Raw genomic sequence first — 27,380 nt, 5'->3', positions numbered from 1 at the left:
CACACTGCAACAGAGAGAGGTGTGTGTGTGTGTGTGTGCGCACATCCTAGCCTGGGAAATGGAACAATGTCTTGGAAAAATGAGTTTATCAACTATTATATCGTGTCTATGTCATCTCCTACAAATTGCAGACATTTACGGACATTTATTTTTCAATGTTAATGCTAGTTCCAAATCAGTTCCCTTAATGCAGCTAAAATGTATGCAACTATTCACAGGCATTTAAAAGTACAGTACAACTATTCACAGTTAAAAGTATCATACATCTAAAATATTCTTTATATTTTAAAAAAGATTACCTGCGTATCATGCTCGACACAATGTGCATTTGTCAAAAGTTTTCCATCACCAATCATAAAAGCACTGCACAAAAATAAATCAAAAATTCAATCCTCATTGAATATTTCTTATTGTGGAATATCACAAGTCTTAATACTTAATAGACATAAGAAACCACAATAATTGAATGAAGCAACTAAAATAACAACCAAAGCCCCCAAAGAAGAGATAGTACTTTTCACATATTTCAGGCAACAAATAACAAGTTCAAAATATTCATAGCGTGCCTTCCAGTACTTGTATATTGTTTTAGTTTTTGCCAAGGAAGGGAATAATCTGGCGCAGTATGCGTGCAGTAAACCTAGAAAAATATCAACATAAAAGAAGGATTAAAAACAGCCATCGTCTACAAAAGAGTACATATATAAGTAGAACCTAAGAAGTTCAACAAATCTCATGTAGGATCCTGAAATGCAAGCATTAACATAAAATATCAACATGAATGAAAATTACATGCCCATGAAGAAGCAGATTGCCAGTAGATTCTGCTTCTTCAAGATACATGCGACCACCATATACCAGCATCTGAGGATCTCATAAATGGAGTAAACCATTGACTCAATTTAGAAGATCCCAAGACCCAAATTGGCCAAGGTTGAATATCTCAATAATACAACATATCACCATACTTTAAGTAAATATAACCAACATGAGAAATGTACTAGAAAAAACAACACAAATCAAATTTTAAGGGCCATCTGCTCAGTTATTTTGATATGGGAGGACCCCTAAACAGAATTTGCATGAGCTCTGCAGCAGAGCAAGGTGCACAAAGCATGATGAAAGAATATCTTAACCATGCAGCTTGAATCATTCCCAATATAAATATACAAGTGAGGAACAGCTAACCATGCATGGAAAGACAAGTGCACATCCTGGTCCAAACTACATGACAGAGTTTAATGGAGAATGCAATCTCTAAGAGAGATTTGAAAGAGGGGAAAAAGAATACCTTTACAACAGCATTAAGAAAAGCTGCATCTTGGAAATTCCCTGTTTCGACCTGGGAAAAAAATCAGCGCAGCTTAGATTGAATAACAAACTCATGAATATAAAAGCTGAATAAATGGATATCAAACATCCCAAAATTTATAACTAAAACAAAATATACACGTGACAAATGAAGGAACCCTTATGATTTCCTAAAAGCCTGCAAAACAAGTAGGCAAATGTTACAGAAACTGCGATTCCAGGTCTCAGGAACCCTTTTTACTAAAAGTACTTAAAATGAGGAAAGTAACATTAAATCTAAAAAAAATCCCTATAACAACAACAACAATAATAACAAGCCTTAAGTCCTACTAGTGGGGTCAGCTACATGAATCCATTTCTGCCAATTCACCCAATCGAGAGTGTTTTCCTCTATTAGATTAAAGGCTATTAAATCCTTCCCCACTACCTCATTCCAAGTTATTTTAGACCTAGCCCTACCCCTTTCCATGCCAGAAACAATAACTAACTCAGTCCTCACAAATGCTCTGCTAGGTCCATGCTTCAAATTCCCAAAAGCATCTAAGCCACCCCTCCCGTATCTTGTCTTCGACCAGTGCTATACCTGAATTATTGTGTATATGCTCGTTTCTTATTTTATCTTTTAATGTTATACCCCTCATCCACATTAACATTCGCATTTTAGCTTTTTTACTTTTTGTACATGTTTCTTAGTGGCCCAACATTATGAACCATAAAGCATAGCTGGCCTTATAGCCATCTTATAAAACTTTTCTTTTAATTTTAAGAGTATTCTACGATCACATAACACGCCTAACGCACTCCTCCCTTTTACCCAATCTATTTTAATTATATGTAGCACATCTTCTTCAATTTCCCCTTCAACTTGCATAATAGATCCAAGATATCTAAATCTATTAGTGCTATTAAGTTCCTGATTATCATGTTTAATCTTCTCTCCACACTACTCCTTATATTACTAAAATTACATTTCATATATTCCATCTTATTCCTACTTATTCTAAAACTTTTAGACTCTAATGCGGTTCTCCAAAGTTCTAACTTAGATTCCACCCCACTCCTATTTTCATATATCAAGACAATATCACCTCCAAGAATTGTAAAGTTATTCCATGTCAAAGCCTAACCACAAAACATAGAGTTTTAGTGTTAGATATATGTATTAAAAAATGGAAGAAAAAGGATAAAATAAACCTATGTAAGAAAACTAGATGGTGGAATCTAAAATGAGAAAATATAATAAAATTTAAAGATAAAATGATCAAAGATGATGATTGGACTATAGAGGATGGGATAGATACAAATACTCTTTGGAGTAGATTAGCTAGCTCTATTAAAAAGATAGCAAAAGAGATTTTAGATGAAACAAGGGGAAGATTCTCGAATAGCAAAGAAAGTTGGTGGGAGGAAAAAAGATGTATAGAAAACCATAAACACAAAGAATTTGGTATAAAACGTGGCAAAAATGTAGAACAGGGATAACTTTGAAAAGTATAAGGAGGCAAGAAAAGATGCAAAAAAGGCTATTAGTGAACCTGAATATAGATCATTTAATAGTTTGTATGATCGATTAGGTACAAAAGAAGGGGAAAGAGATATATTTAAACTTGCTAAAGCTAGAGAAATGAAGAATAAGGACTTAAGAAATGTAAAATGTATAAAAAGTGAGGATGATATTGTCTTGATTAAGGAGGAAGACATTAAAGAAAGATGGCAAAGTTACTTTAGTAACTTGTTTAATGAAAACCAAATAGAAGGCTTAAACTTAGAATTGTCAAATGAGAAAAAGACTAAAAATATAAGAATTTTTTGCAAAAATTAGAGTTAACGAAGTTAAGTTTGCACTAAAAAAGATGAAAAATGGGAAAGTTATAGGACCAGATAACATCTCAATTGAAGTTTGGAAATGCTTAGGTGATAACAGAATTATATAGTTAACTAATTTATTTAATACAATTATAAAAACTAAGAAAATGCCAGATGAATGGAGGAAAAGCACTTTAATACCTATATACAAAAATAAAGGAGATATTCAAAATTTTTATTAACTATCGTGGAATTAAACTTATGAATCATACAATGAAACTATAGGAAAGGGTAGTTAAACAAAGATTAAGGTTAGAAACGAATGTCTCAAAAAATTAATTTGGTTTTATGCCTGGGAGATCTACCACATAAGTTATTTATCTTTTAAGAAGACTGATGGAAAAGTTTAGGGAAAAGAAGAGGGACTTGCATACGATATTTATTGACCTTGAGAAAGCATATGATCGGATACCTAGGGAAGTTCTATGGTGGGTTTTAGAAAAAAACGGTGTATGCAGCAGGTATACCGATGTCATTAAGGATATGTACGATGGAGTAATGACTAGTGTAAGGACTATAAATAGAGAAACTAGAGAATTTCCAATCACCATAGGTGTACATGAAGGATTTCCTTTGAGTCCATATCTTTTTACTTTAGTGATGGACCAATTGACTAAGAGTATTCAAAAGTCGGTTCCATGGTGTACGTTGTTTGCAGATTATATTGTATTAATTGACGAAACTAGGGACGGAGCAGAGGCTGAGTTAGAATTATAAAGAGAAGCTTTGTAATCTAGAGGCTTTAGGATAAGTAGAAATAAGACAGAATATATGAAATGTAATTTTAGTAATGATAGGAAGAATATTGGAGACAAAGTTAAACTTGATGGTGAAGAAATAAATAGCACTTGTAGATTTCGATACCTTGGATCTATTATACAAGCTGAAGGAGAAATTGAAGATGATGTAATGCATAGAGTTAAAACAGGTTGGATAAAATAGAGAAGTGCTTCAAGTGTGCTCTGTGATCGTAGAATACCCTTAAAATTGAAAGGAAAGTTTTATAGGACAGCTATAAGACTAACTATGCTATGTGAATCGGAATGTTGGGCGATGAAGAAACATAATATCCAAAAAGTAAAAGTTGCCAAGATGAGAATGCTTAGATGGATGAGTGGTATAACATTGAAAGATAAATAAATGAATGAACATATTCGCAGTAAGTTAGGTGTAACTCCTATAGAAGATAAGATAAGGGAGGAACGATTCAGATGGTATGGACAATTACAACGTAGGTCACATAGTGCACCTGTGAGGAAAAGTGAGTGAGTTACTGTAGGGGGCAGTAGAAGGGGCAAGGGTAGACCGCATATCTCATTCTTTTATAAGACCCACCAAAGAACTGTCCTAGGTACTCTATCATATGCTTTCTCTAGGTTAATAAAAACCATATCCAAGTACCGCTTCTTTTCCCTAAACTTTTCATTACTTTTTCATTAAACTTCCTAAATGATAAATAGCTTTTGTTGTTGATCTCCCAAACATAAAACCAAATCGATTTTCCGAAATCCTCGTTTTTAGTCCTATTCTTTGTTCAATTACCCTTTCACATAATTTCATCGTATGGCTCATAATCTAAATTCCACGATACTTATTACAATTTTCAATATCGCCTTTGTTTTTGTATAAAGGTATTAACGTACTTTTACTCCATTCCTATAGCGTTTTCTTGGTTTTTATAATAATGTTGAATATAATAGTTAACCAAATATTTCCTTTATCCCCTAAACATTTCCAAACTTCAATTGGTATTTTATTTGGTCCTATCTATTTCCCACTTTTCGTCTTTTTAAACGCCATCTTAACTTCAAGGACTCTAATTTTAAGAATAAATCTCATATTTTTAATCTTCTCCTCATTTGTCACTTCCAAGTTCAATCTTTCATTTTGATTCTCATTGAACAACTTATCAAAGTATCTTTGTCACCTCTTTTTTATCTCTTCTTTTCTAGTTAAGACATCATCATTCTCATCCTTTATACATTTTACATCACCTAAATCTTTGCATTTTCTTTCTTTAGCTCTAGTAAGTTTATAAATGTCTTTTCCTCCTTCTTTTGTATCTACTCTAGTATATAAAGTATCATAAGCTCTATGTTTAGCATTAATATTAATCTTTTTTGCATTTTTTCTCGCCTCTTTATATTTTTCAAGATTTCCTATATTTCTATAATTTTTCCATATTGTATACCAATTTCTTTTTGTCTTAACGGCTTTTTGGATTTCTTGATCCCACCACAAACTTTCTTTACTACTCGAGTATCTACCTTTGGATTCACCTAAAATCTCTTTTACTATCTTTATAATGGAATTAGCCATTTGATTCCAAACAGTATTTGCATCTACCTTACCCCCTACTGTCCAATCACACAATTTGATCATTTTATCTTTAAATTTTGGGCGAAAGACGCTAAACTCCCCTGAGGTTTGACAAAGACAGAAACCTCCCCTAAGGTTTCAAAAATCCCAAGAACCTCCCCTGAGGTTTCTAGAATTCCAAGGACCTCCCCTTAGGTTCGTCAAAAAGACACAAACCTACCCTTATATTTTGTATGAATACAAGTCTTTTGAGGGGAGGTTTGTGTCTTTTTGGCAAATCTCAAGAGAGGTCTGTTGCATTTTTGAAACCTCAGGGGAGGTCAATGGGAATTTGGAAACCTTAGGGGAGGTCCTTGTCTTTTTGCCAAACCTCAAGGGAGGACAATGTCTTATGCCCTTGAATTTTACTATATTATGTCCCTTTAAGTTCCACCACCTAGTCCTCTTGTGTTGATTTATGTTACTCTATCTCTTTCATTTTTCAATATGTATATCTGATACAAGGACTCTACATTGTGTAGTCAAACTTTCACCTAGGATAACTTCACAATCCTTAAAAGATGGACATCCCTCTTCCTAGTTAAGAAGAAATCTATTTAGCTTTTACTAAGCCCACTCTTGAAAGTTACTAAATGTTCTTATTTTTTAATGAAGCAAGTATTCAATATAACCAAATCGTAAGACATGGCAAAATCTAAGATTGCATACACCAGCCTCATTTTTATCTCCATATCCATGGCCTTCGCATATCTTCTCAATAGCCTATATTATACTTTCCAATGTACCCATTTCAATCAGCTCGTGCGAATGTCTTTTTAAACGTTGGTATCCTTTGTAAAATACTATCCATATCTTCACAAAATTGTCTTTTTAAGATTTTATTCTACGCCTATATGGGGAGCATACACACTAATGACATTTACTATCTCCAAGCCTAGAGCTATCCTGATTTTAAAGATCCTCTCCCCTATTCTTTTAACATCTATTACATTATCTTTTAGGTTTTTTTCTACAATAATTCCCACCCCATTTTTATGTTTCACTTTTCGAGTATACCAAATTTTAAATACTAATTTTTCAATTTCTCTAGCTTTCTTCCTTACCCATTTCGTCTCTTAAAGGCAGATTAAGTTAATTTTCCTTCTAAACATTATTTTAACTATTCCATACTTATACCCGTAAGTGTCCCTATATTCCAAATTGTTAATCGAATCCTAGTTTCTTGTGCTAACTTCTTAGTCCTCTCCCTTCTACACTAACTTGGTCTATTCTCCTGACCTAGGTGAATTTGGTAAGAATTCATGATAATAAGATCTGACAAAGTTTTGTGATGGCTGTCAGCTACTTAATACAACCCTGCTCCTCTATCCGGGCTTAGGACCGGCTGTGTGTACAAAAATAATTCATGTTACATAGGCAAAGTTCAAGTTTGAGCTTCTTTTCTATTTAATGCAAACTTATTTCACATAGACAATTTTCTAAATCACACCCTATAACAAGTAGAAACCACACAAACAACACAATGCATTTAAAAATCTAAAGCATACAATTTTGGATGTGAATCCAAGTTAGACTAAAATTTTAAAATAAAATTAAAAAAAAGGTGCAATAGTACTTTTTGAAAAATTGTATATACTCCAAGATTTGCTAATGCAAAACACAAAAATGCATATATTAAGCCTAGAGATCATGAACACAAAATCTATTCTACTAACCAATTATTGGGAAAAAATAATAATAAGAAGAAGAGAGGAGAAGATCTCAACAGTGGCTAAAACTAAAAGGCAATGACAACCGAATGAAAATACTAAAATAATTACCCTTTGGCGCCAGAAATTTGATGATCCTAACAAAAAATCAATTGAAGAATATTGAAGCAATGAGGGATTGCAAGAATTCTTCAATCTAAATTCAAGATTGGCGATCAAGTTGAGCAGTACATGATGCCGACATAAACTCTCACTGCACTCATGCCCCAACACACATAAGCTCAATCAAAGTTGGATGTTCTTTTCTGACACGATCTTGAGCTAAAATGTGCAATCTTGCATATTTTCAATCGAAATGTTATTGACTCAATCCTTTGGAAGAACTTTGAATTGGCATTTCAAAAGAGACAAAAATACATAACCACAAAAAAAATTGAGAATTTGATTTCTTCACTACCAAAATAATAAAATTCAAGAAGTGGGGGTGTGTATGTAACTCAAGATTTCATATTAGACAAGTCAGATGACAAAGAAAAAAAGAAAAAAGAGAGAAGCTCTGCAAGATGATGAAGAAACTTATAAAAGAAACCACCTTGAAGAACACCAAAATGATGGAGAGAGAGGGAACAGAACGGAGGGCAGCAGGCAGAGTCCAAGATGTCAAATTTCTTTCCTACTACAGCGAGCAATGGCCATACCCAAACAAAAAGCCATACAAGAACATCAGATGAAGCATCAAGAGAAATCAAGAAACCAGAATTGCTGTCGAAAATCATCAGCAAGACGGGCATGATAATATATATATATATATATAGAGAGAGAGAGAGAGAATCAAGAAGAGAAGTAGAGGAGGAGAAGCAGAAAAGAGAAGAAGGAAGAAACGAGGACGCTGGACAAAACAGAAAGCAGACCAGAATAGAGAAGAGAAAGTTTAGATCAGAAACAGAACAAGGGAAAAGAACTGAGGGTTATGAACAGAGCAGGAGAAGAGATTGGAGGAGGAAGAAGAAGGAAGAAGGATAGGAGAGGGAAAGGTTGCATAAGAGAGAGAGTTCATATATAAAAAATTCCCTATGAATGCAAAAATAAAAACATTTGATAAGAACTTTGAATTTTGCCCTCAAAAACCAATTGGCTTCTTCTGAAATGTATCCACCAAGTCAATCATCAGCTCAAACTACCCATATGTTACATTTCAAAGAAAAACACACTGGCATATAATGGCAACCCTTAATATTCTTTTTCAACATTTCCTTCTCACATCCAGAAGCAATGAAGGAAATTGTGGATGCCATCAATTCACCAAGTGCACAAATGAATACAGCATGCATAAAACATTTCAGCCCTTTCTTAAACTTTAATCATATCAAAACTAATGCAACAAGAAGCATATTGATGCAGGATCAATGTCCAACACAAAATAACTGGAATTCAACTCTAAATGAAAACTAATACATGGGCGTAAGAAAACTAATTTTAGAAAGCCAAGGGGCCGTTTGGTATCATTGTCAAAAATTTTGAAATGAAAAAAAATTCAAAAACGAAAATTGAAAACTAGAAATAGAAACTAAAAACTGAAAACCAGCCCTCTTTGATTAATATTTATAACACTAAAACAAATTAAAAACCTGATTAAACAAATGTTCATTCTTTTCCTTGAATCAAATGACAATTTACGAAATACGATTAAAATAAAAAAAGTACAAAATAATATAAATTAAAAATACTATAATAAAAAGTTAAATTATCATAATAATTTGACTTAATTATTATATTTAAAGATTCATTTTACAAGAATAATCTTATTGTACATGATAATTTAGAAATAGTAAAAATATTTTGAAAATGGTTTTCATTATTTTTTTAAAATTTTTCAAGTAATTTTATGGACATTTTTATTTTAATTATATTTTAAATTAATATAATCATTTTATTTTTATTTTAATAAAAAGTATGTATAAAATTAATTATTTAATTTTTAAAAGTTAATACTAGATATTGAAATATTCTAGCAACAAGTTGCCAAAACAACTTAACTATAAAATCTAGTTTTCAGTTTTTTAAAAAGAAACAGCTAAAAACCAACGACAGAAATAAAAAACTGACAATGTAAACAAACACATTCTTATAATTTGTTTATTCATTGTGCAAAAACAAAAAACAATAACAATACCAAACAAACCCTAAATAAACTAAAATACTAATTTTCTAAATAAAAATATCCTGAAATTTTTAAAACATGATCCTAGTAAAATATCATAAATAAAAAACAAAAAAAGAATTATTTCTCCATGCCAGCTACATCAATCTCCAACACTATTAAAAAAAAAAAACAAAAAACCAAAAGGCCCAAAAAAAAAAGAAACAAAAAAGAGAAAAGAAACTTGACCTTAAGTGAAAGAGGACAAGCGTGCTAGCTAACTGCTAGCTAACATTACCCTTCTCATTTTCATCCCCTAGAATACTCAAGTCCATTCACAATTTTGGTCATGGATGGAGCTCCCTCAATCTTAGGCTCAACTTTCAGATCTTCAACAGCCTCCACTACAGCCAACCGAGCCTTCACAAGACAATTGCAATCAGAGCTCTCTCCAACATGCTTGGAATCAAGCAAATCAAGCAGCTTGGTAGGTGCTGATGGGTTAAGTGGAATTGACATTTTCTTACAAATATCCTTTCAATATTTACTCTTTCTCAACAATCCTAGCAAAGGTAGGGGATTGACCAATGGAATGAAAGTTGCAGGATTGCAGCTCAATGTGTAACCCATAACAAAACCCCCCAATGTACTGTATGATGCGACATTTATCTTTCATTAAAAGAACATCAAGAAATTAATTTGTGAAACTCACGCATCAACATCTTTATTATGTTGAGTCAGTGCATACAACCTAGAGTACATCTCTCACTCATAATTGATGAGGATAAATTTTTCCTCCATCTTATTCCGCATAAGATTCCACTTAGTTATTGGAGTTTGCCTTCGAAGTCGGTGCTTATGAATGAAATTATTCCACACGGTACATGCAAGGCCCTAAATACAAATAATTACCATACCAACCCTTTTCTTCTGGTCAGACACTGCAATAGACAAAGTCATTTTTTATTTGATTGAACCAATCAAACATCTCCAAATCCCCCTCACCTATGAACTCAAGCAAAGTGATGCCAATTCCACAATTCGGCTTGCTAGAAGCTAGTACTGGAGTACGTGGTGTTATGGACGTGAGCAATATTTGGGATGCAAGAAGGATCATCAGGGAAACAACTCCCATGTATTTTTAGTACTGATCAATAATGGGCAAGAGAGTGGAAATCTTGGACTCAAGACCAAACTCTGATCAGATTTAGAGACTATTAGATTTTAAAATGTAACAACTAGATAAGCTACCTAGATTTCAACTCATGGATTTGCTTTTCCACCCATTCCTTCCATTCATGCATTTGAGCAACTTTGTGTGCAACAAATGGTCCTTTGTCACCATCTTTTTTGCCTGTTTGGCCAGCTCAGATCTCAGTTCAAGCCATTCCAATTTGATCCAATCCGGTTTGGTTTGATCCAATTTTCTAGCTTAACTAGAACAATTCGGTCAGACCTTGTCGGTCTAAATATTTTAAAAGCCTCTTCCCCTTCAATCAAAACCAAAAAGTGTTAGGGCTATGCTTAAGTTGCTCTGATGAGTGATGACAGGAAGAGGGGGTTCATTCCCTGATGACAACAAACCTCATGTCAGTAGAAACTGCCCTGTGAGAACCACCAGTCTCCAGAATTGAAAGCAGCAAGAAGGAAATAAGGAATCACAATTGGAGCTTGGCCCCACATGTTTTGTCAACAACAACATGGCCCATCACTAAAGGTTGATGGTGAAGAGCTACAGCTAATCGACAACAAAGATGTCAATTGTTTCTTGTTTCTTGATCTTCGATTTCAACCGAAAATTCAGCCAGGGTTTCAAAGTGTTCTACGATTGGCTTCATTAGGGCTTGAGGAATCAGGTGCTTCACATTTTTTTGAAAAATCATTTTTTTATCTCTGTATTATGGTTTCCAATGGAAGAAGGCTGAAGAGTTTGACCTTCAGCTTTAAGGGATTTTTTTAATTTTTTGGTTCTAGTGGTGAACAAAGGTTGGGATTAAGAATAAAGATATTGTCGGTAATGGTGGTGCTGGAAGCAGGTGGTGGTTGTGAAGGAAAAGAAAGGATTATGGATCAACGATAGAGAAGGTGAAGGCGACAGTTTATGTTGAACTTTTGAACCTGATGAGTTTTAAGTGGAAACTGAGAAACAACCTGCCAGTCAGTGACAGATGTGGTAATTTGAGTTAAAACTGCAAGCTGTCAAACATTAACAGGAAAATCTGATATGTGCCAATTCCACTTTGATGCAGGTCCAATGTTACCAAGAATGCATAATGTTTCAGTTGATGGAACAGGAACTGGATTTCAGTACAGCACATACTATAAAAATGTATGGCACTTGTACTATTTGGAGAGAGAGTTGAGGTGGTTCTAAATCTAGAAGAGATTTTCTTTTGTGAAATAGATAAATAATGACCGAAAATAGATTCATATTGCCATAGCTCTCCATTTTAATCAAAAAATTAAAAATGTGAAAATACTAAATTAAAAGTTTGGACTGTTAGATTTAGGGTCCCGGAATGAAAATGCATGACATTTGGAATGTACCAATTCGTGGTTTGCTAGGGCGTTCGAAACCTACATAAACTAAAATGTTAATTTCCTAAATAAAAATATCTCGAAATTTTGAGGGTATAGTCCCAAGACTCCTAACAAAATGCACCATACAATGAATTTAAAAATGAAAAAGAATTACTTCACTATGTCAAATACATCACAAATACACAATCACATGAACTACAAGCTTTCACTAATGATACTGAGAGAGAGAGAGAGAGAGAGAGAGAGAGATTATAGAATAAAGCTGCCCCTCCATGTGGCCATGCACTTGGTGTACCCAAGCACTCATCACGTGGTGAGGAGTCCCACACTCCCACTCTTTTTAGTTAAATGAATTTTTATGAATTAAATTAAGTGAAAAGAATAGGGCTCACTGCCACATGATAAGGACTGGATACCAGGTGCACAGCATCATGGAGGGATAGGCCCCTCTACTACTTTGTGTGTGTGTGTGTGTGTGTGTGTGTGTGTGTGTGTGTGAGAGAGAGAGAGAGAGATGCTAAAATCAACCGTGCAGATTGAAAAACTACAAACTTCCTATATTTTCATCCCTTCATTTGTGGAATCAAATTGTGAAACTTTAGGCACTCACAAATCAAGCACAGCCAAATTGTGCTTTAGAATTCAGCCACAAGTTGAGTTTTGGCAACAAACCATATATATAGAATAAACAGAATTCTCAAGATCTAAAACCATGATAATAAAATTTCAATCACAATGAGTGCCACAGGTTATACCTGTTGCTCCTTTAAGTCGTAAAGGAAACCCTTCTTGTCTTTTCTCTGCACACCTATTGATTTGAATGCTGTTGATTCATGTCCTCTAATAGCTCCTCTGGCACTATTGCCATCAGTATTCAAATATGGCTGTCCATCTCTGGATTTTCCAGGAAACTTTTTGCGGGAAGTAGCACCTGGCTGAACATGAAATACCAATTTTTGTCACAATTTCAATAAAATAAATAAAAATAATAATTTACCAAGTAAATTCACTGCAACTTATAAGTGTAATATGCCTATGGTGAGAAAGATCTTCATCCATCCTTCTCCTCAGGCCAAACCCCAAGCCAAAAGAAGGGCCAGGAAGGTCTGCAAGTGGCTAGTCCAAGCACACAAGCTTAACTGTATATCTACAAAGAAGCAGCCAGCAATGAGTTATCATCTCCATCACTCTCCAAATCTGTGTTTGGGAGCATGGATTTCAGGCCTTGGATCTCGATTTGGGTGGATTTGGACAAAATTCAATATAATTTTGTATTACACTTTATCCAAATCCACACAAATCCAAATCCAAGGCCTCTCTCAAATATAAGGTAAAGGTATTTTCATTCTCATTGTCACATAGAAAATTACAAAATAAAGAAAAAAAGTTATTGGTTTTCAAAATTCAACAAGCAATTAATTTAATATAATGGACATACCAGGTACAATAAAGTCCATGCGCAAATAGTTTCTACTTTTCTATAAATTAAGGTTGTCGTCAGTCAAGCATGTACAGAAAGTTTGCCCAAATTCAGCAGCTGATTTTAAGAACAAGTTGAAAATTTCAAGGCCGCAAATACAGAAAGGATGTGAAACAAGAAGTAAGACCACGGGAGGTCCCTGTTGGAAAAAAATTTATAAGAATTGGGTCAAGGGATTGTTGGGTTCAGTTAATAGTTTAATTTGTATAATATTATGTGTATTTGGGAGCTTGTTTGTAATATCTGTGTATTTTAGGTGTATGTTTGTAATTTCATCTAGTTTTAGGGGTAAATGTGTAGTTTGACATATTAGAAACTTTCTTATAAACATGGTTATCAAGATCTGGTCTCGATCGCATAATCCTACAATCCAAACTTGCCTGATTAATCTGGATTGTATGTAGAATAATCAAGTAGGATCTCAATAGGAGCGTGGGATCCTAATAGGATTGTAGGATCGCAATACTTTTCCACCCCTCTAATATTTTACCCACTCTCTTAATCATAGGTCCCAAAAAAACATCCAATAAAGGGTTGCCCCCTAAAGGAAGACCAAGATAAGACAAAGGCCAAGCCGAAGACTCACAAACTGCTGAAGATTTAAAAATCTCAAGCTCCCTGCTACTCAAATTAATACAAGCTATTCCACTCCTAGACAAATTTATCTTCAGCCCTGTGATTTTTTCAAAAATTCTAAGCAAAGTAATAACCTTCCACAATTTCACAGCATAATTCTCAAGGAACAAGAACGTATCATCAACAAACTGAAGATAAGAGACCTCCACCCCCTCCCCTCCTATAGACAAACTATTAATAACCCCCAAGTCCTGGGCGCAAGAAATCATCCTGCTAAAAACATCAAAAACAAGAGGAAACAAGAAAAGGGATAAAGGGTCTCCTTGCCTTAACCCCCTTGAAACACCAAACCAATCCCTGGGCTGCCCATTAACAATCACCAACATATGTTGAGCTCAGATACCCTTTTATCCACTTGTGCCAAAGATTCTCAAAACCGTTTTTCTGAATAACATTCTCCAAAAAAACGCCAATTGACAATTTTATATGCTTTTTCGAAGTCTAATTTAAAAACCACTCCCTTTTGAACTGCATTTAAGATTTGTCTATCCTTCAGAAAGCAGATTGGGCTAAAGACACCGTATCTCCCTACACCTCTCTCAACCTTCTCGAAAAAACCTTCGAACTTTATAAACTTGTAAGCAAACTAATAAGCCTAAAATCCTTCACCATCTTGGACCTATCCTTTTTCGGATGAAGGTAATGCAAGTAGAGTAAATGCTCTTACACCACTCCCCTATGAAACTCCTAGAAAAACTTCTCAATGTCATGTTCCACCATTTCCCAACTCTCCACAAAGAAAGCCATTGTAAAGCCTCTAGGAATTAGGACCTGGTGCTTTATCTTTATCCATATAAGTCTTCTAACTTCCTCCAAACTAAAAAGTCCCTCTAGCAACTTAGCTTCCTTAATCCCAATTAGACTCCAATTTAACCCATCCAACATTAACCTATTCATGCACTGATCATTACACAAATATTTTAAAAAATCAGTAATCCCATCCCCAATTTGCTTATTATCTCTCACCACCCTCCCCACCTCTACCTCTAACTCCTTATAAGAATTTTCCTCCTCACATTGACAACCCTATGGAAAAGCCTAGAATTACAATCCCCTCTCTAACCTAACTAACCCTCGACTTTTGCCGCCAACTTCTCTCTTCTCTCAACAAGCACCTCAAGATCATTATTAAGGCAAACTCTTTTCTTTCTATATCCTCCCCCAAAAGGCCATGCTCCTCCAACCTATTCAAATTATCTATCTCCTCCAAAATATTGTTTTTTTCTTTCCTTAGTATCCCCAAACACTTCTTTATTCCATCTCTTAAGCTTACATTTGACAAAATTCAGCTTCGTCATAATCTTAAAACCCTACCGCCCCTAAATGAAACACTCTTTCCACCAAGTTTCAATAGTATCACAAAAAGAAGGGTGAGAAAGCCACATATTTTCAAACCTAAATAATGTTAGACCCCACTGAATAGGATTAAAATCCAAGAGTATTGGGCAATGATCAGAGGTAGGTCTACCTAACACCTCTTGCATGATATTCAAAAATAAATCTTCCCAAGCATCACTAAAAAGAAATCTACCACTACGAGTCAATGATTGTATGTCCCCACTAGTCATCCAAGTGAAACTACCATTATTCAAAGGGATATCTCTCAACCCAATATCCCTAATGAAAGAGTCAAAAGATCTTACACGACCCGTCACCCTCGATCCCCCTAACTTCTCCCTAGAAGTTCTAATAACATTGAAACCCCCCTACCACCACCCAACAAGGACAAGAAAGCCCATACAAGCTAGCCAGCTCTTCAAAAAAACCACGCCTTTGGGAGTGCATTGTAGGGCCATAAACAACAGCAAATCACCAATCCCCAACCCCCTTGAACTAAAGTAGTAAAGACAAAGAGAAGGAACCTAAAACACAATTCTAACTAACACCTCTTGCACAATATTTGGAAATAAATCTTCCTAAGCATCACTAAAAAGAAATCTATCAATAAGAGTCGATGCTTGTCTATCCCCACTAGTCATCTTGGTGCAACTACCATTATTCAAAGGGATATATCTCAATCCACAATCCCTAATGAAAGAGTCAAAAGATCTTATACTACCCATCACCCTCGATCCTCCTAACACTAGAAATTCTAATAGCATTAAACCCCCCCCCCTACCACCCAACAATGACAAGGAAGCCCACACAAGCTAGCCAACTCTTCCAAAAAACCACTCCATTGGGCATGTATTATAGGGCCATAAACAAAAGTAAACCACCAATCCCCAACCCCCTTGACCCCAAGCAGTACAAACAAAGAAAAGGAACCTAAAACACAATTCTTACAAGACATAACTCTTGTATCCAAAGCCACAATCAACCCCCTTGAAGCCCCTAAGGAGGGAAGAGACGTCCAATCCTTAAAATTGAATCCTAAATAGTCCAAAAAATGAAGGAATTAGCATCAGTTTAGACTCTTGTAAAAGCAAGATATCAAGCTTCACTTTATTCACTAGGTCTCTAACAACTCTTCTCTTTTCTAACTCCCTTGACCTCTAACATTCCAGGATAAAATTTTCATTTGGTAACACTGTCAACCCCCAAGCATCTACCACAATCTCATAGTTCACTAAGGTTGTTAATCCAACTAATTCTCTACTCAACTAATTAGATTTTCCTCTCGCCCTTATCCCCTCCTCCTTAATGTTACGGAGATAATTTAGGATAATTGGGCTATAAATAATTTAATTGAAATATTTTAGTTTATATTTAGATTGTATATAGCAGAAAATTAGGCTGTAAATAATGCTGAGAATCTTGCAGCATTTAGGCACTGAAAATGTGCTGAAAATTAGGCAACAACTATGTAAATTTCTTCTATATATAATGAAAGCAAACCCGATAGAAAGGGCATTCAGACCAAAATTAACATGGTATCAGAGCCCCTCTTCTGATTCCGTCATTTTGGTCCTTAATCACTGGGTGCGATTCTCATCGCTGTTTTTTTTTTTTTTTTTAAATATCTCTCGGTTTCAGCAAGTTCTTTCTTGCTTTTTGTGGGCGTCAGCCTTCTCTATGGCCACTTGGGTGGTTTTGAGTTTTGTTGGGGGCCAGCGGAATTTTTTTTTTTTAGTTGCGCACGCTGTCCTTGGTTGGGGACTACTCATCTCGGTGTTTTTCTCGTGGTGGCTGGGCATCTTTGTGGCTATCAACAGTTTCTGTGGTGGTCAGCAGCTTCGACTTCTCCTGGTGTGATCGACAAAGGTGCTGTGTTTCACACAGGGCAGGTATTTTGAGATAGGCTTCCGTGTTTGATCTGGTCTTTTCATTTCTGCTGGGCTTTTGTAATCTAGTTGTGTATGTGGACCTCTTATTATTTGGATTTGGACCTGATTTGAGTTAGGCTTGCCATTTATTTGGTTGACTGCTTGGGCTTTTTTTTTTTTCAATGCCTTTCATCATGTCTATTGAAAAGACTATTGTTTGATTTACTAGAAAGAATTTCCCTACATGGGAATTCCAATTTAAAATGTTCTTGAAAGGGAACGAATTATCAAATCATATTGATAGTTCTGTTCAAGTTCCCACTGATGAAAAGGAATTTGGACAATGGGAGGTCAAAGATGCTAAGGTGATCTCTTGGCTGTTGGGGACGATTGAGTCTCACCTTGTGACCAATCTTCGCTGTTTTACTACGGCTCAGGCTATGTGGGATTATCTCCACCGTATTTACCACCAAGATCACAGTGCTCGGAAGTTTCAATTGGAGTTGGAAATTAGTAATTACAGTCAAGGTAATTTACCTATTGAACAATTTTATTCCGGTTTTATTAATATTTGGACTGGTATTCTACTATTGTTCATGCTAAGGTTCCCCCTATGGCACTCGCAGCTTTTCAAGCGGTTCATGTTGAGAGTCAACGCAATCAGTTTTTTATGAAACTTCGACCTGAATTTGAGCCTGTTCGAGCTAGTTTATTGAACCATAATCCGGTTCCTTGTTTGGATATTTGTTTGGGAGATTTATTGCGTGAAGAACAGCAGTTATCCACTCAGATGGGTATGACTTCTGAGAAGGTATTTTCTGAGGCTATGAATGCAGCATATGGAGCACAAAGGAGAGGGAGAAACAAGTTGCAGTGTTTCAGTTGCAACGAGTTTGGTCATATTGCTCACAACTATCCTAAGAAAGTTTGTAACTACTGCAAGAAAGAAGGCCATATCATCAAAGACTGTTGAGTGCGGCCTCAAAATCTCCAATCCCAAGCTTTTTCAGGATTTGTTCAATCCTCTTCTTCTTCTTTTGCGCCACCCACTATAAGCTCTGATTCGTCTGTTCTCACACCAGCAATGGTCCAACAAATGATTGTCTACTTTTACAGCCTTAGGCCTACAAGATACGGCTCCTAACTCAACTTCTTGAATTGTTGATTCGAGTGCTTTTAATCAATGACTGATAATATGATGAGTCTCCATGGTGTTCGTAAGTATAGAGGCACGCAAAATATTCAAGATTGTTGATGGCAGTACTCTTCCAATTACTGCTGTTGGTAATTTGGGCTCTTCATTTCGCAATCTTTTTGTCTCTCCTGGATTGTCTGCCAATTTGATTTCTATTGGACAACTGGTAGATAATAACTGTGATGTTCATTTTTCTCTTGGTGGTTGTCTTGTGCAAGATTAGGTGTTGGGGACAGTGATCGCGAAGGGGCCTAAAGTGGGACATTTATATCCTTTACAGCTTTCTATTCCTAATGTTGTTTCTCTCGCTTGTATGGCTACTGCCAATAATAATGAATTCAGGCATAAGAAATTGGGTCATCCTAATTCAATTGTCTTGACTCATCTTATGAAACATGGATTTTTGGGCAATAAAGATTCCTTATCTTCTTCTCCTGTATCTTTTGATTGTGCTACTTGTCATCTTGGTAAAAGTAAAACTTTACCTTTTCCTGCACATGGTAGTCGTGCTTCTAATTGCTTTGAGATTGTGCATATTGATGTTTAGGGTATTAGTCCTTTTATTTCTCATGGTCAGTATCATTATTTTGTGACATTTATTGATGATAATAGTCGATTCACTTGGATATATTTTCTCCGCTCTAAAGCTAATGTGTTTTCTGTCTTCTATCTTTCAAAAATTTGTTGCGTTTGTCAAGAGGCAGTTCAGTTGTTGTATCAAAACTTTACGCTCCAACTCAGGTGTCTCATTTTTTCAGACTTTTCTTCAGCAAAAGGGGATCATTTCCCAGCTTTCTTGTCCTTATACCCCTCAACAAAATGGAGTCGGTGAGTGTAAGATTCGTCATCTCTTAGATGTCGTTCGTACTTTGTTGATTGATTCTTCTATACCCTCTATGGTCTAGGTAGAAGCTTTATCTACTGCTGTCTATGTGATCAATCATTTGCCTATTGCCACTCTAAATTATGATCCTCCCTATTTTCGATTATTTGGCATATCTCCTGAGTATAAATCCTTTCATACTTTTGGGTGTGTTTGGTTTGTTCATCTACCACCTGTTGAGCATCACAAGCTTGCCACCCAATCTGTCACGTATGCCTTTATGGGATATAGTCCTACTCAGAAAGGATTTGTTTGTTATGATGCTCATGCAAACAAATTCTGGATCTCCAGGAATGTGATTTTCTTCAAAAATCAATATTTCTTTCAATCTTAGGTTATTTCTGATACTCCTATCACTCTTCTTCCCGCTTTTGATCATGCGTCTTCTTCTATTGAGCGATTTAAACCAAGTGTGGTGTATCATCGACGTTCTCCACCTTCTTCAACACCCCTTCCAGACACTAATTCGTAATCTGATTCTACAGTTCCTCGACACTCCATTTAGGTTACACATCCACCAGATAGGTATGGTTTTCCTCATACCTTGCTTACTACCACTCTCGACACTGTTTATGTTCCTCACTCGTATACCCAAGCAAACCCAAGCATGTTGGGCAGCAGGCCATGCAAGAAGAAATCCAAGCTCTTCAAGATAATCACACTTGGGATCTTGTGACTTGTCCCTCTGGTGTCAAACCTATTGGTTGTAAACGGGTGTACTCAGTCAAGTTTCGATCTGATGGGTCACTGGACAAATATAAGGCACGTCTCATGGCTCTTGGGAACCAGCAAATGTATGGTATTGATTATGAAGAGGCCTTTGCACCTGTTGCCAAAATGACTACTATGCGGACTATCTTGGCACTTGCTGCGTCGCAGGGGTGGTTTCTCCGGCAGAATGCTTTTCTACATGGGGATTTGAAGGAAGAAATCTATATGTCTCCACCTCCCGGCATGTTTTCTACACCTTCCTCAGAGGTTTGTCGACTACGCCGATCCTTGTATGGATTGAAACAGGCTCCGCGTGCATGGTTTGATAAATTTCGCTCTACCCTGCTTGCTTTTCATTTTACTCGGAGTCAGTTTGATTCCTCTCTTTTTCTTCACAAGACTTCTGGAGGAATGGCATTGCTTGTGGTATATGTTGATGACATTGTGATTACTGGCTCTGATACTGAGTTAATTAAGCAATTACAACAGCATCTCAAGGCCTCTTTTCACATGAAATATCTTGGTTAACTGCAATACTTTCTTGGCCTTGAGGTGCTGCAACTTACTCCGACTGGTATGTTGTTACACCAGCACAAATACACGCAGGAAGTGATTTCATTGGCTGGTCTCCAATCAGGTAACTCTATTCTTACTCCCTTCGAGGTAAATCTTAAGCTTCGTCAAGAGGAAGGCGAGCTTCTATCAGATTCATCCTTGTATCGGCAGTTTGTTGGGAGTTTGAATTATTTAACGATTACTCGGCCTGATATTTCTTTTGTTGTGCAGCAAGTCAATCAATTTATGCAGGCATCCCAACATCTTCATTTAGCCGATGTCTACCGCATTATCCGATATCTGAAGGACACCTCTACACACGAGTTGTTCTTTCCTAAGGAATCTTCCTTACAGTGGTGGGGTATAGTGATGCTGATTGGGCGGGATGTGCGGATACTCGTCACTCTGTTACTGGTTGGTGCATGTTCTTAGGCAATGCACTCATTTCTTGGAAGAGTAAGAAGCAAGACAGAGTTTCCAAGTCCTCCACTAAGACTAAGTATTGTGCTATGTCTTCCACATGCTCTGAGATCACTGGCTTTGTGGGTTATTAGGTGAACTTGGTTTTTCTCAGCTTCATTCCACTCCTCTTCATGCTGATAATACCAGTGCTATTCAGATCGCCGCTAATCCTGTCTTCCATGAGCGTACGTCGATTGCCATTCCATACGTGAATCCTTTAACAAACAAGTGATTACTCTTCCTCACATTTCCACCGAACGTCAAACTGCTGACATATTCACTAAAGTTCTTTCTCGGCACCGGCATCAGTTCTTGGTTTACAAATTGATGCTTCTTGGTCTATCAGCATCAATTTGAGGGGGGATGTTATGGAGATAATTTAGGATAATTAGGCTGTAAATAATTTAGTTGAAATATTTTAGTTTATATTTAGATTGTATATAGCAGAAAATTAGGATGTAAATAATGCTGAAAATCTGGCAGCATTTAGGGCTGAAAATGTGCTGAAAATTAGGCTGTAAATAATGCTGAAAATCTGGCAACATTTAGGCTCTGAACATGTGCTGAAAATTAGGCAACAACTACGTAAATTTCTTCAATATATAATGAAAGCAAACCCGATGGAAAGGGCATTCAAACCAAAATTAACACTTAAGTCTAACCAAAGCGTAGAGGGAGTTGTCAAGGACAAACCCAATTCATCAAGAAGTTATTGGGCAACTTGGTTTTCTCTCTTATTTCCCAATAGATCAACAATATTTTGGTTTCGCTCAAATTCTAACTCCTTACGGCACTTCAGTAAATTAGAGTTAATATGGGAAAACAAAAAATTAGAATGGTTACCTGTGGTAGTTGCAATGTTCCCCACGCTTGCTCCTGGATCATTATTGCCCAAATCCTTATTCCAAGGAGTGGCATTTAGAAGGGGAGTAGAAAGTTTGAATTTTTTTAGGGAATGAAAATCTTTAGTAGCTGTGGATAGGCTGATTCCTTCTGAATTCTTGCCAGCATCTAAACCTTTAATTCTCGAACCTAGACCAACGCAAAGATCTACTAATGAAGGAAACCCTGAACTTAAGCCTGTATTGACTTCTCCATCCTTCAACAAGATCTTGCCTTCATCCTTGCCTCTTTCTTCTTCTTCTCTCCTCAATTTATCAATAACAAATCCTTGGCTTCAAGATCAAAAAAGGATATTGACTCCTCCCCATCTTCTGTAAAATCAAACCAGTCATCCATTTGATTCCCTGATTCCATAATCTCTTTTTCTTTTTCCCTTCTCATGAAAATTCTCCTCTCCCATCTTCGTCTTCAGTTGTTCATACATTTCCGATAGTCTTTTCAAGAACATTGACTGTTTAACTGTTCTCTTAGACGCACTCGAAGCCTCTTCCATCTCACTATCAAACACCTCTTTTGTTGCATCTCTAGTTCTCCCTGTACCCTCTTGTTCCCATTTGTCATCTTTGTTATTTAGCAATTCCTCCAATTGAAGTGTACAAAAGTTCCTTTCCTTCTCATTTTTTTGGGCCCAAAAGTAAACATTCAAAAAAGGAGTGCTCCTGTCCACTTAAGTGTACAAAAGTCTAAATACCTCCCACCCCAACGAAGCTTTGGTTTGTGTTAATATCCGTTTGGGCCTTAAAGATCCCAAATCTTCTATCCTGATTTCAACACTCACCAGTAAGTTGCTCCCCCATTATTGGGCCTAGATTTTGCAGGTTTAGGCCCACTGCCCACTGAAATTATTCACTCTAGACCAATTAAAGTTAGACCCGCCATAGTTATTCCTATTTGTTCATTTAATACCTGCATCCCTTCTAACCATACCAAACTTGCCCCGAAAAATCTTCCCCCGTAATTACGATCATTACTTTGTTGATACTCAAAATTCCAGCGCTGAAAAAGCTTCCCCTGTAATTACGCCCATTATGTCACTAAATCCCAAAATTTAGCACTAAAAGAATCTTCCCCTGTAATTATGCCCATTATGTTGCTGAATCCCAAAGTTCCAACACTGAAAGAATCTTCCCCTATAATTACGCCCAATATGTTGATGAATCCTAGAATTCCAGTGCCAAAATCTCTCACCACTCTCCCTATTCAAGGTATGGTCAATCCTGCCAGGAATAGATTCATTCCCTTGTTTTGTTTCTTGATTACCTTCACTAGAGTTCCTCTTTGCTGATCTTCGTCAAAAACCTTTCCTTCCCTCTAGTTTTTTACTACCCCCAAATCTCTGACAGACTGCTTGTTCCAGCTAAAAATCTTATCAGTACAACCTATGCTCATACATTTGTGGATCCGCAGTTCAAACAGTACATTATCGCCCTCTCACTAAAGTTTATGCTTTCGTTTGCTTGTTTTCTTTAAAAACTTTGATTATATTGTAAAACATTATCCATCCCCTACCTCCCTCCCTTCTGGTATGCAAACCATACATATCACACCTTCATTTGGGATCCTTCCAGGGATAAGAACTGGCCAAAGGTGTTAGCTCTCAACCGAAACAAGAAGGAGTGTTTTGGAGCTTTGAATGTCTTAACCCAAGGATCCTCACCATTATTCACGAATGAGAACCAGCTTCTTACCAAACGAGCAATTGATCTCTCACCAATTCTTCAAAATAGACAATACCTTGTTCAATGTGACAATAGAAGAAAGGTTTTTGCCAGAGAATCAAAATTGCAGAGCAACTCTGGAGAATCAAAATCTCAAAGCAACTTCAACAGTGAAGAGGAGAACCAAAATCGCACAGCAACTTCAACAACAAAGAGCAGAATCATAATTGTGAAGCAGCTTAAATTGCAAATAGATTTTGCTGATCATAATCTTTTCTTTTCTATTGCCTTAGAATCAAAATTGTGAAGCAACTTTGACGGTGAAGAGGAGAATCAGAATTGCAAAGCAACTTCGGTGGTGAGAACATTTCACCGGAAGCCATCACGAAACAAAGTTTCATTTTTCTATGAATCACTTATATTATTCCTGATTCAGTGCTCAGTAAATAAAGAATATGAATCCCAAAGACAAAGAAAATCATGCCCAAATTTGGGAAAAAGCATACAATTTCACTAAAAAACTTAATCATTCTGATATACAATGAATTTTGGAGTACTGATACCCTTATCGCTAAAGCCATAGGAATAAAAATAACAGCAGTCCAACCACATATTCTCAAATCTAAAGGGAATGCATCCCCATTGAATGGCAATAGAATCTAGGAGAATAAGGCTATGATCGTAGGTAGGTCTATTGTTTAACCAGCACCTCCTGTAAAATGTTCAAAAACAATTCTTCCCAAACATATGTAAATAGGAATCTATCAATGCGAGGGCAAGCTCTAACCACTAAGTCCACCCAAGAAAATCTGCCATTATTTAAAGGAACATCTTTAAGGCCACAATCACGAATAAAATTATCGAATCTTCACATCCCACTGTTCACCCAATAGACCCCCAACATCTCCCTCATATTACAAACAGCATTAAAACCACCCCCACCACCCACCGCAGGTTATGAAAACAAGCTAGCCAACTCTTCAAAAAAATCTTTTTCTGCTGAGAAGAAATAGTACAGCCATACATAGAAGCAAACCACCACTCTATAACTCCCTTAATATCTAACAAGAAGAACCAAGTAAATAGCTTATGGACAACAATTTATGAAAAGGAAACAACAACAACAACAATACCTTCAAAACCAAGCCTTAAGCCACACTAGGTGCAGTTAGATACATCAATCATTTTCCACTAATTCACACGATTGAGGGCATTTTTCTTATACAACTTAAGAGCTATTAAATCCTTCCTCACTTTCTCATTCCATGTTATTTTAGGTCTGCATCTACCCCTTTTACTACCAGTGACATTGACTAGATCACTCCTCCTCACTGGTGCATTATTAAGCCTACGTTTTAGATGCCCAAATCATGTAAGTCGTCCCTCCTTATATTATCTTCTACTAGTGCTATGTCAAATTTGCAGCGAACATGTTTGTTCTTTAATTTATCCTTTAATGCTATTCCACTCATCCACCTTAGCATTCACACTCAGCCATTTATGAAAGGGAAAATGAATTTTTTTTTATTAAAAAATTTTAAAAGTAAATAAATAACAATTTTTTGTTGTAGCAAGTGTGCAGCAGTTCTATAATACCCGTACGTAATAGCAGTCCATAGCAGGCGCTACGACTGTATTTTTTATTCATTCAGCGGTGTAAAAGTATCAAGAATCCAAAAATACATTACATAATGTTTGTGGAAACTATTTAAAACCATGATTTCATTTATTCCATCTCCTCATTGATCAAAGCTTGGTATATAATAATTTTCCATTTTCCCCTTATAATTCTACTAAATATTTTTCTTTCTTCCTCCCACCTACTCTCTTAAAGATTTGGAACTTTTAAAAGCTATAAGCTGGCTTTTCTACCAAATTATTCTATTTTACAAGTGTTCTTAATTTTTAAAAATATTAGAAAATCACCAGCACATTATTTACATTTCCCAAAAGAACATATCCATTTTAGTCATTTTAAAATCTTCAGCCATCTTACAAGTTCTTTACCAAATACTCTAGATTAAATTCTTATTTCTAACAATTTCTTTTTCATAGGGGGTAAACAATTTTCACAACCACTTGAATAAGGTCCTTTTCATCAATTCTTTTATTAAAAGCTCCTTTCCATCAGCCACAAGGGACCAAACTATTCCTTAGTGTTAGGCATCATGGAGAGTAACTATTTGTCCTTGATGAATGATGATTCAATATAGCTACCATAGTAACTATAAAAAAGCCATTAACCACACTATGCAGGCGTTAGTTATATGAACCATTTTCTGCCATTCAAAATTATTTTTAATCCATAAAATTTAGGTCTGCAATCAAATAAAACCACGAAAGAAATTTTATTTTCTAATTTTTATTCTGTTTTAGACTTTGGCCGTTGCTTGAAATTCTTAGGATGGAAGGCTTAAACATTTCATTAGATTTAATTGCTGTTTTTCTAGTTGGTAGAACACAATCTGGTCTTATGATCTTATCCCAAAAACATCTCTACTATTCAATCTAGGATCCTGCCTTTGATAATATTGATAATCACGCATTCATCTTTATTCTCCTGATAAGCGTTTCGTTTAATATATACCACGTCACCCATATATATCTAGTTGCCAATATCATAAACCCAAAATAACCTGCAAATGGAACATTAATGCACCTCAATTTCCAAGCAGCCTACAGCATTCCATCAGTACATGCCACAACAGAACCCCTAAGAGAGAGAGAGAGAGAGAGAGGGCCTTGGGATTTACCTCTGTGGAAGATGATGAACCTTTTTTTGAACTTCTCTTCCTGCAATTAGTGATTATTTTGGAAGGGTAGGGAGCAGTGGAACTGTGCAAGGCGGCGAGTCGGCGTTGGGAGGGAAGGGAGCAGCGACGAGACGTGTCGGCGGAGGTGAACACTGAGAAGCAGCAGGTGGCGGCTGCTATCGCCATTAAGATCTAAGCAGCGAGCAAAGCCGCAGAAGAAGAAAAAGGATGGAATGGCAGGGCACTCCCAGTCTCGGGTTCCCTTATCCTCTTCCTTCGTCGGATTGGGTTGAGCCACCCTCTTAATTTTTTTGGCGCCTTCTAGCTTTTTAATAAATCGGACATATTCTTTCCCCCAATGCAAAGAAAAGCAATGGAGTCAGAGAAAACCTAGTCATCATCACATTTTATCCTCACTAACAAATATACATTTTTCAAGTTTAAAATAAAATAAAATCTTAATATTAATGATTAATAAATTAAAGTTTTATTAGAAAATAGTCATTCCCAACTCTACCAACTTCTCTAAAAGAATGTCAAATGTCTGTACGAGCGGAGTGTAGCTAACCAACTCAATGCATCTTTAGCCAAAGCTAACCTTGCTAATAAGTCATTGGTCAGTCTGTCCTTGATGACATGTAATAGCTCAATGAGCTTTAGGTTTGTGCCAAGATAATTAGAGCGACATATCATCAGTTGTTTATAAGGGACTTCAATATCGTAGGATTATTTAGATTATTTTTCAATGGACTCATCCCATCATCGATAGCCCCTTTCATCACTCTCCATATGCCGATTTTTTTTGTTTGGAACTATATGTGTGTTAAGATTAAAATCTTTTGTACTAATACAACTGTACACGGGCATCCTTTTTATAGGGTACGAGGAGGCATACAAGGGTACAAGAGTACAAGGATATTTTAGGAGTATTTTAGGGAGATATACTAACATCGCCCCTCAGACTCAAGGTGGCATCGAAGATAACATCTGGAGTTTGCAGACTAAAGCACGATGACGACCAGGTGGATGAGCTTTCGTGAAGATATCAGCCA

The 27,380-nt window shown here is 36.2% G+C and overlaps 1 protein-coding gene across 3 annotated transcripts in view; it reads right to left on the bottom strand.

The window, feature by feature from the left end:
- The window catches only part of LOC131155352 (protease Do-like 2, chloroplastic), a 75,712-nt gene extending 49,003 nt beyond the window's left edge, over window positions 1-26,709 (bottom strand). For 2 of the 3 annotated variants that reach the window (XR_009136786.1, XR_009136787.1), the window contains exons 1-5: window positions 26,329-26,657; window positions 12,642-12,821; window positions 1,292-1,342; window positions 567-640; window positions 300-363 (exon numbers count right to left, since the gene is read on the bottom strand). Coding sequence is in view for 1 of the 3 variants with exons in the window: in XM_058108417.1 (XP_057964400.1) it covers window positions 300-363; window positions 567-640; window positions 1,292-1,342; window positions 12,642-12,821; window positions 26,329-26,514 (555 nt within the window). In the remaining 2 variants the exon portion in view is untranslated. Of the gene's footprint in view, window positions 1-299; window positions 364-566; window positions 641-1,291; window positions 1,343-12,641; window positions 12,822-26,328 lie in introns of all 3 variants that reach the window. The other variant, XM_058108417.1, reaches the window with a different exon arrangement.
- Window positions 26,710-27,380: the final 671 nt, after the last annotated feature.

This window comes from Malania oleifera, chromosome 5 (assembly GCF_029873635.1).
Source record: "Malania oleifera isolate guangnan ecotype guangnan chromosome 5, ASM2987363v1, whole genome shotgun sequence".
In the NCBI taxonomy this organism is placed as follows: domain Eukaryota; kingdom Viridiplantae; phylum Streptophyta; class Magnoliopsida; order Santalales; family Ximeniaceae; genus Malania; species Malania oleifera.
This window is presented reverse-complemented; position numbering and strand designations above follow the sequence as displayed.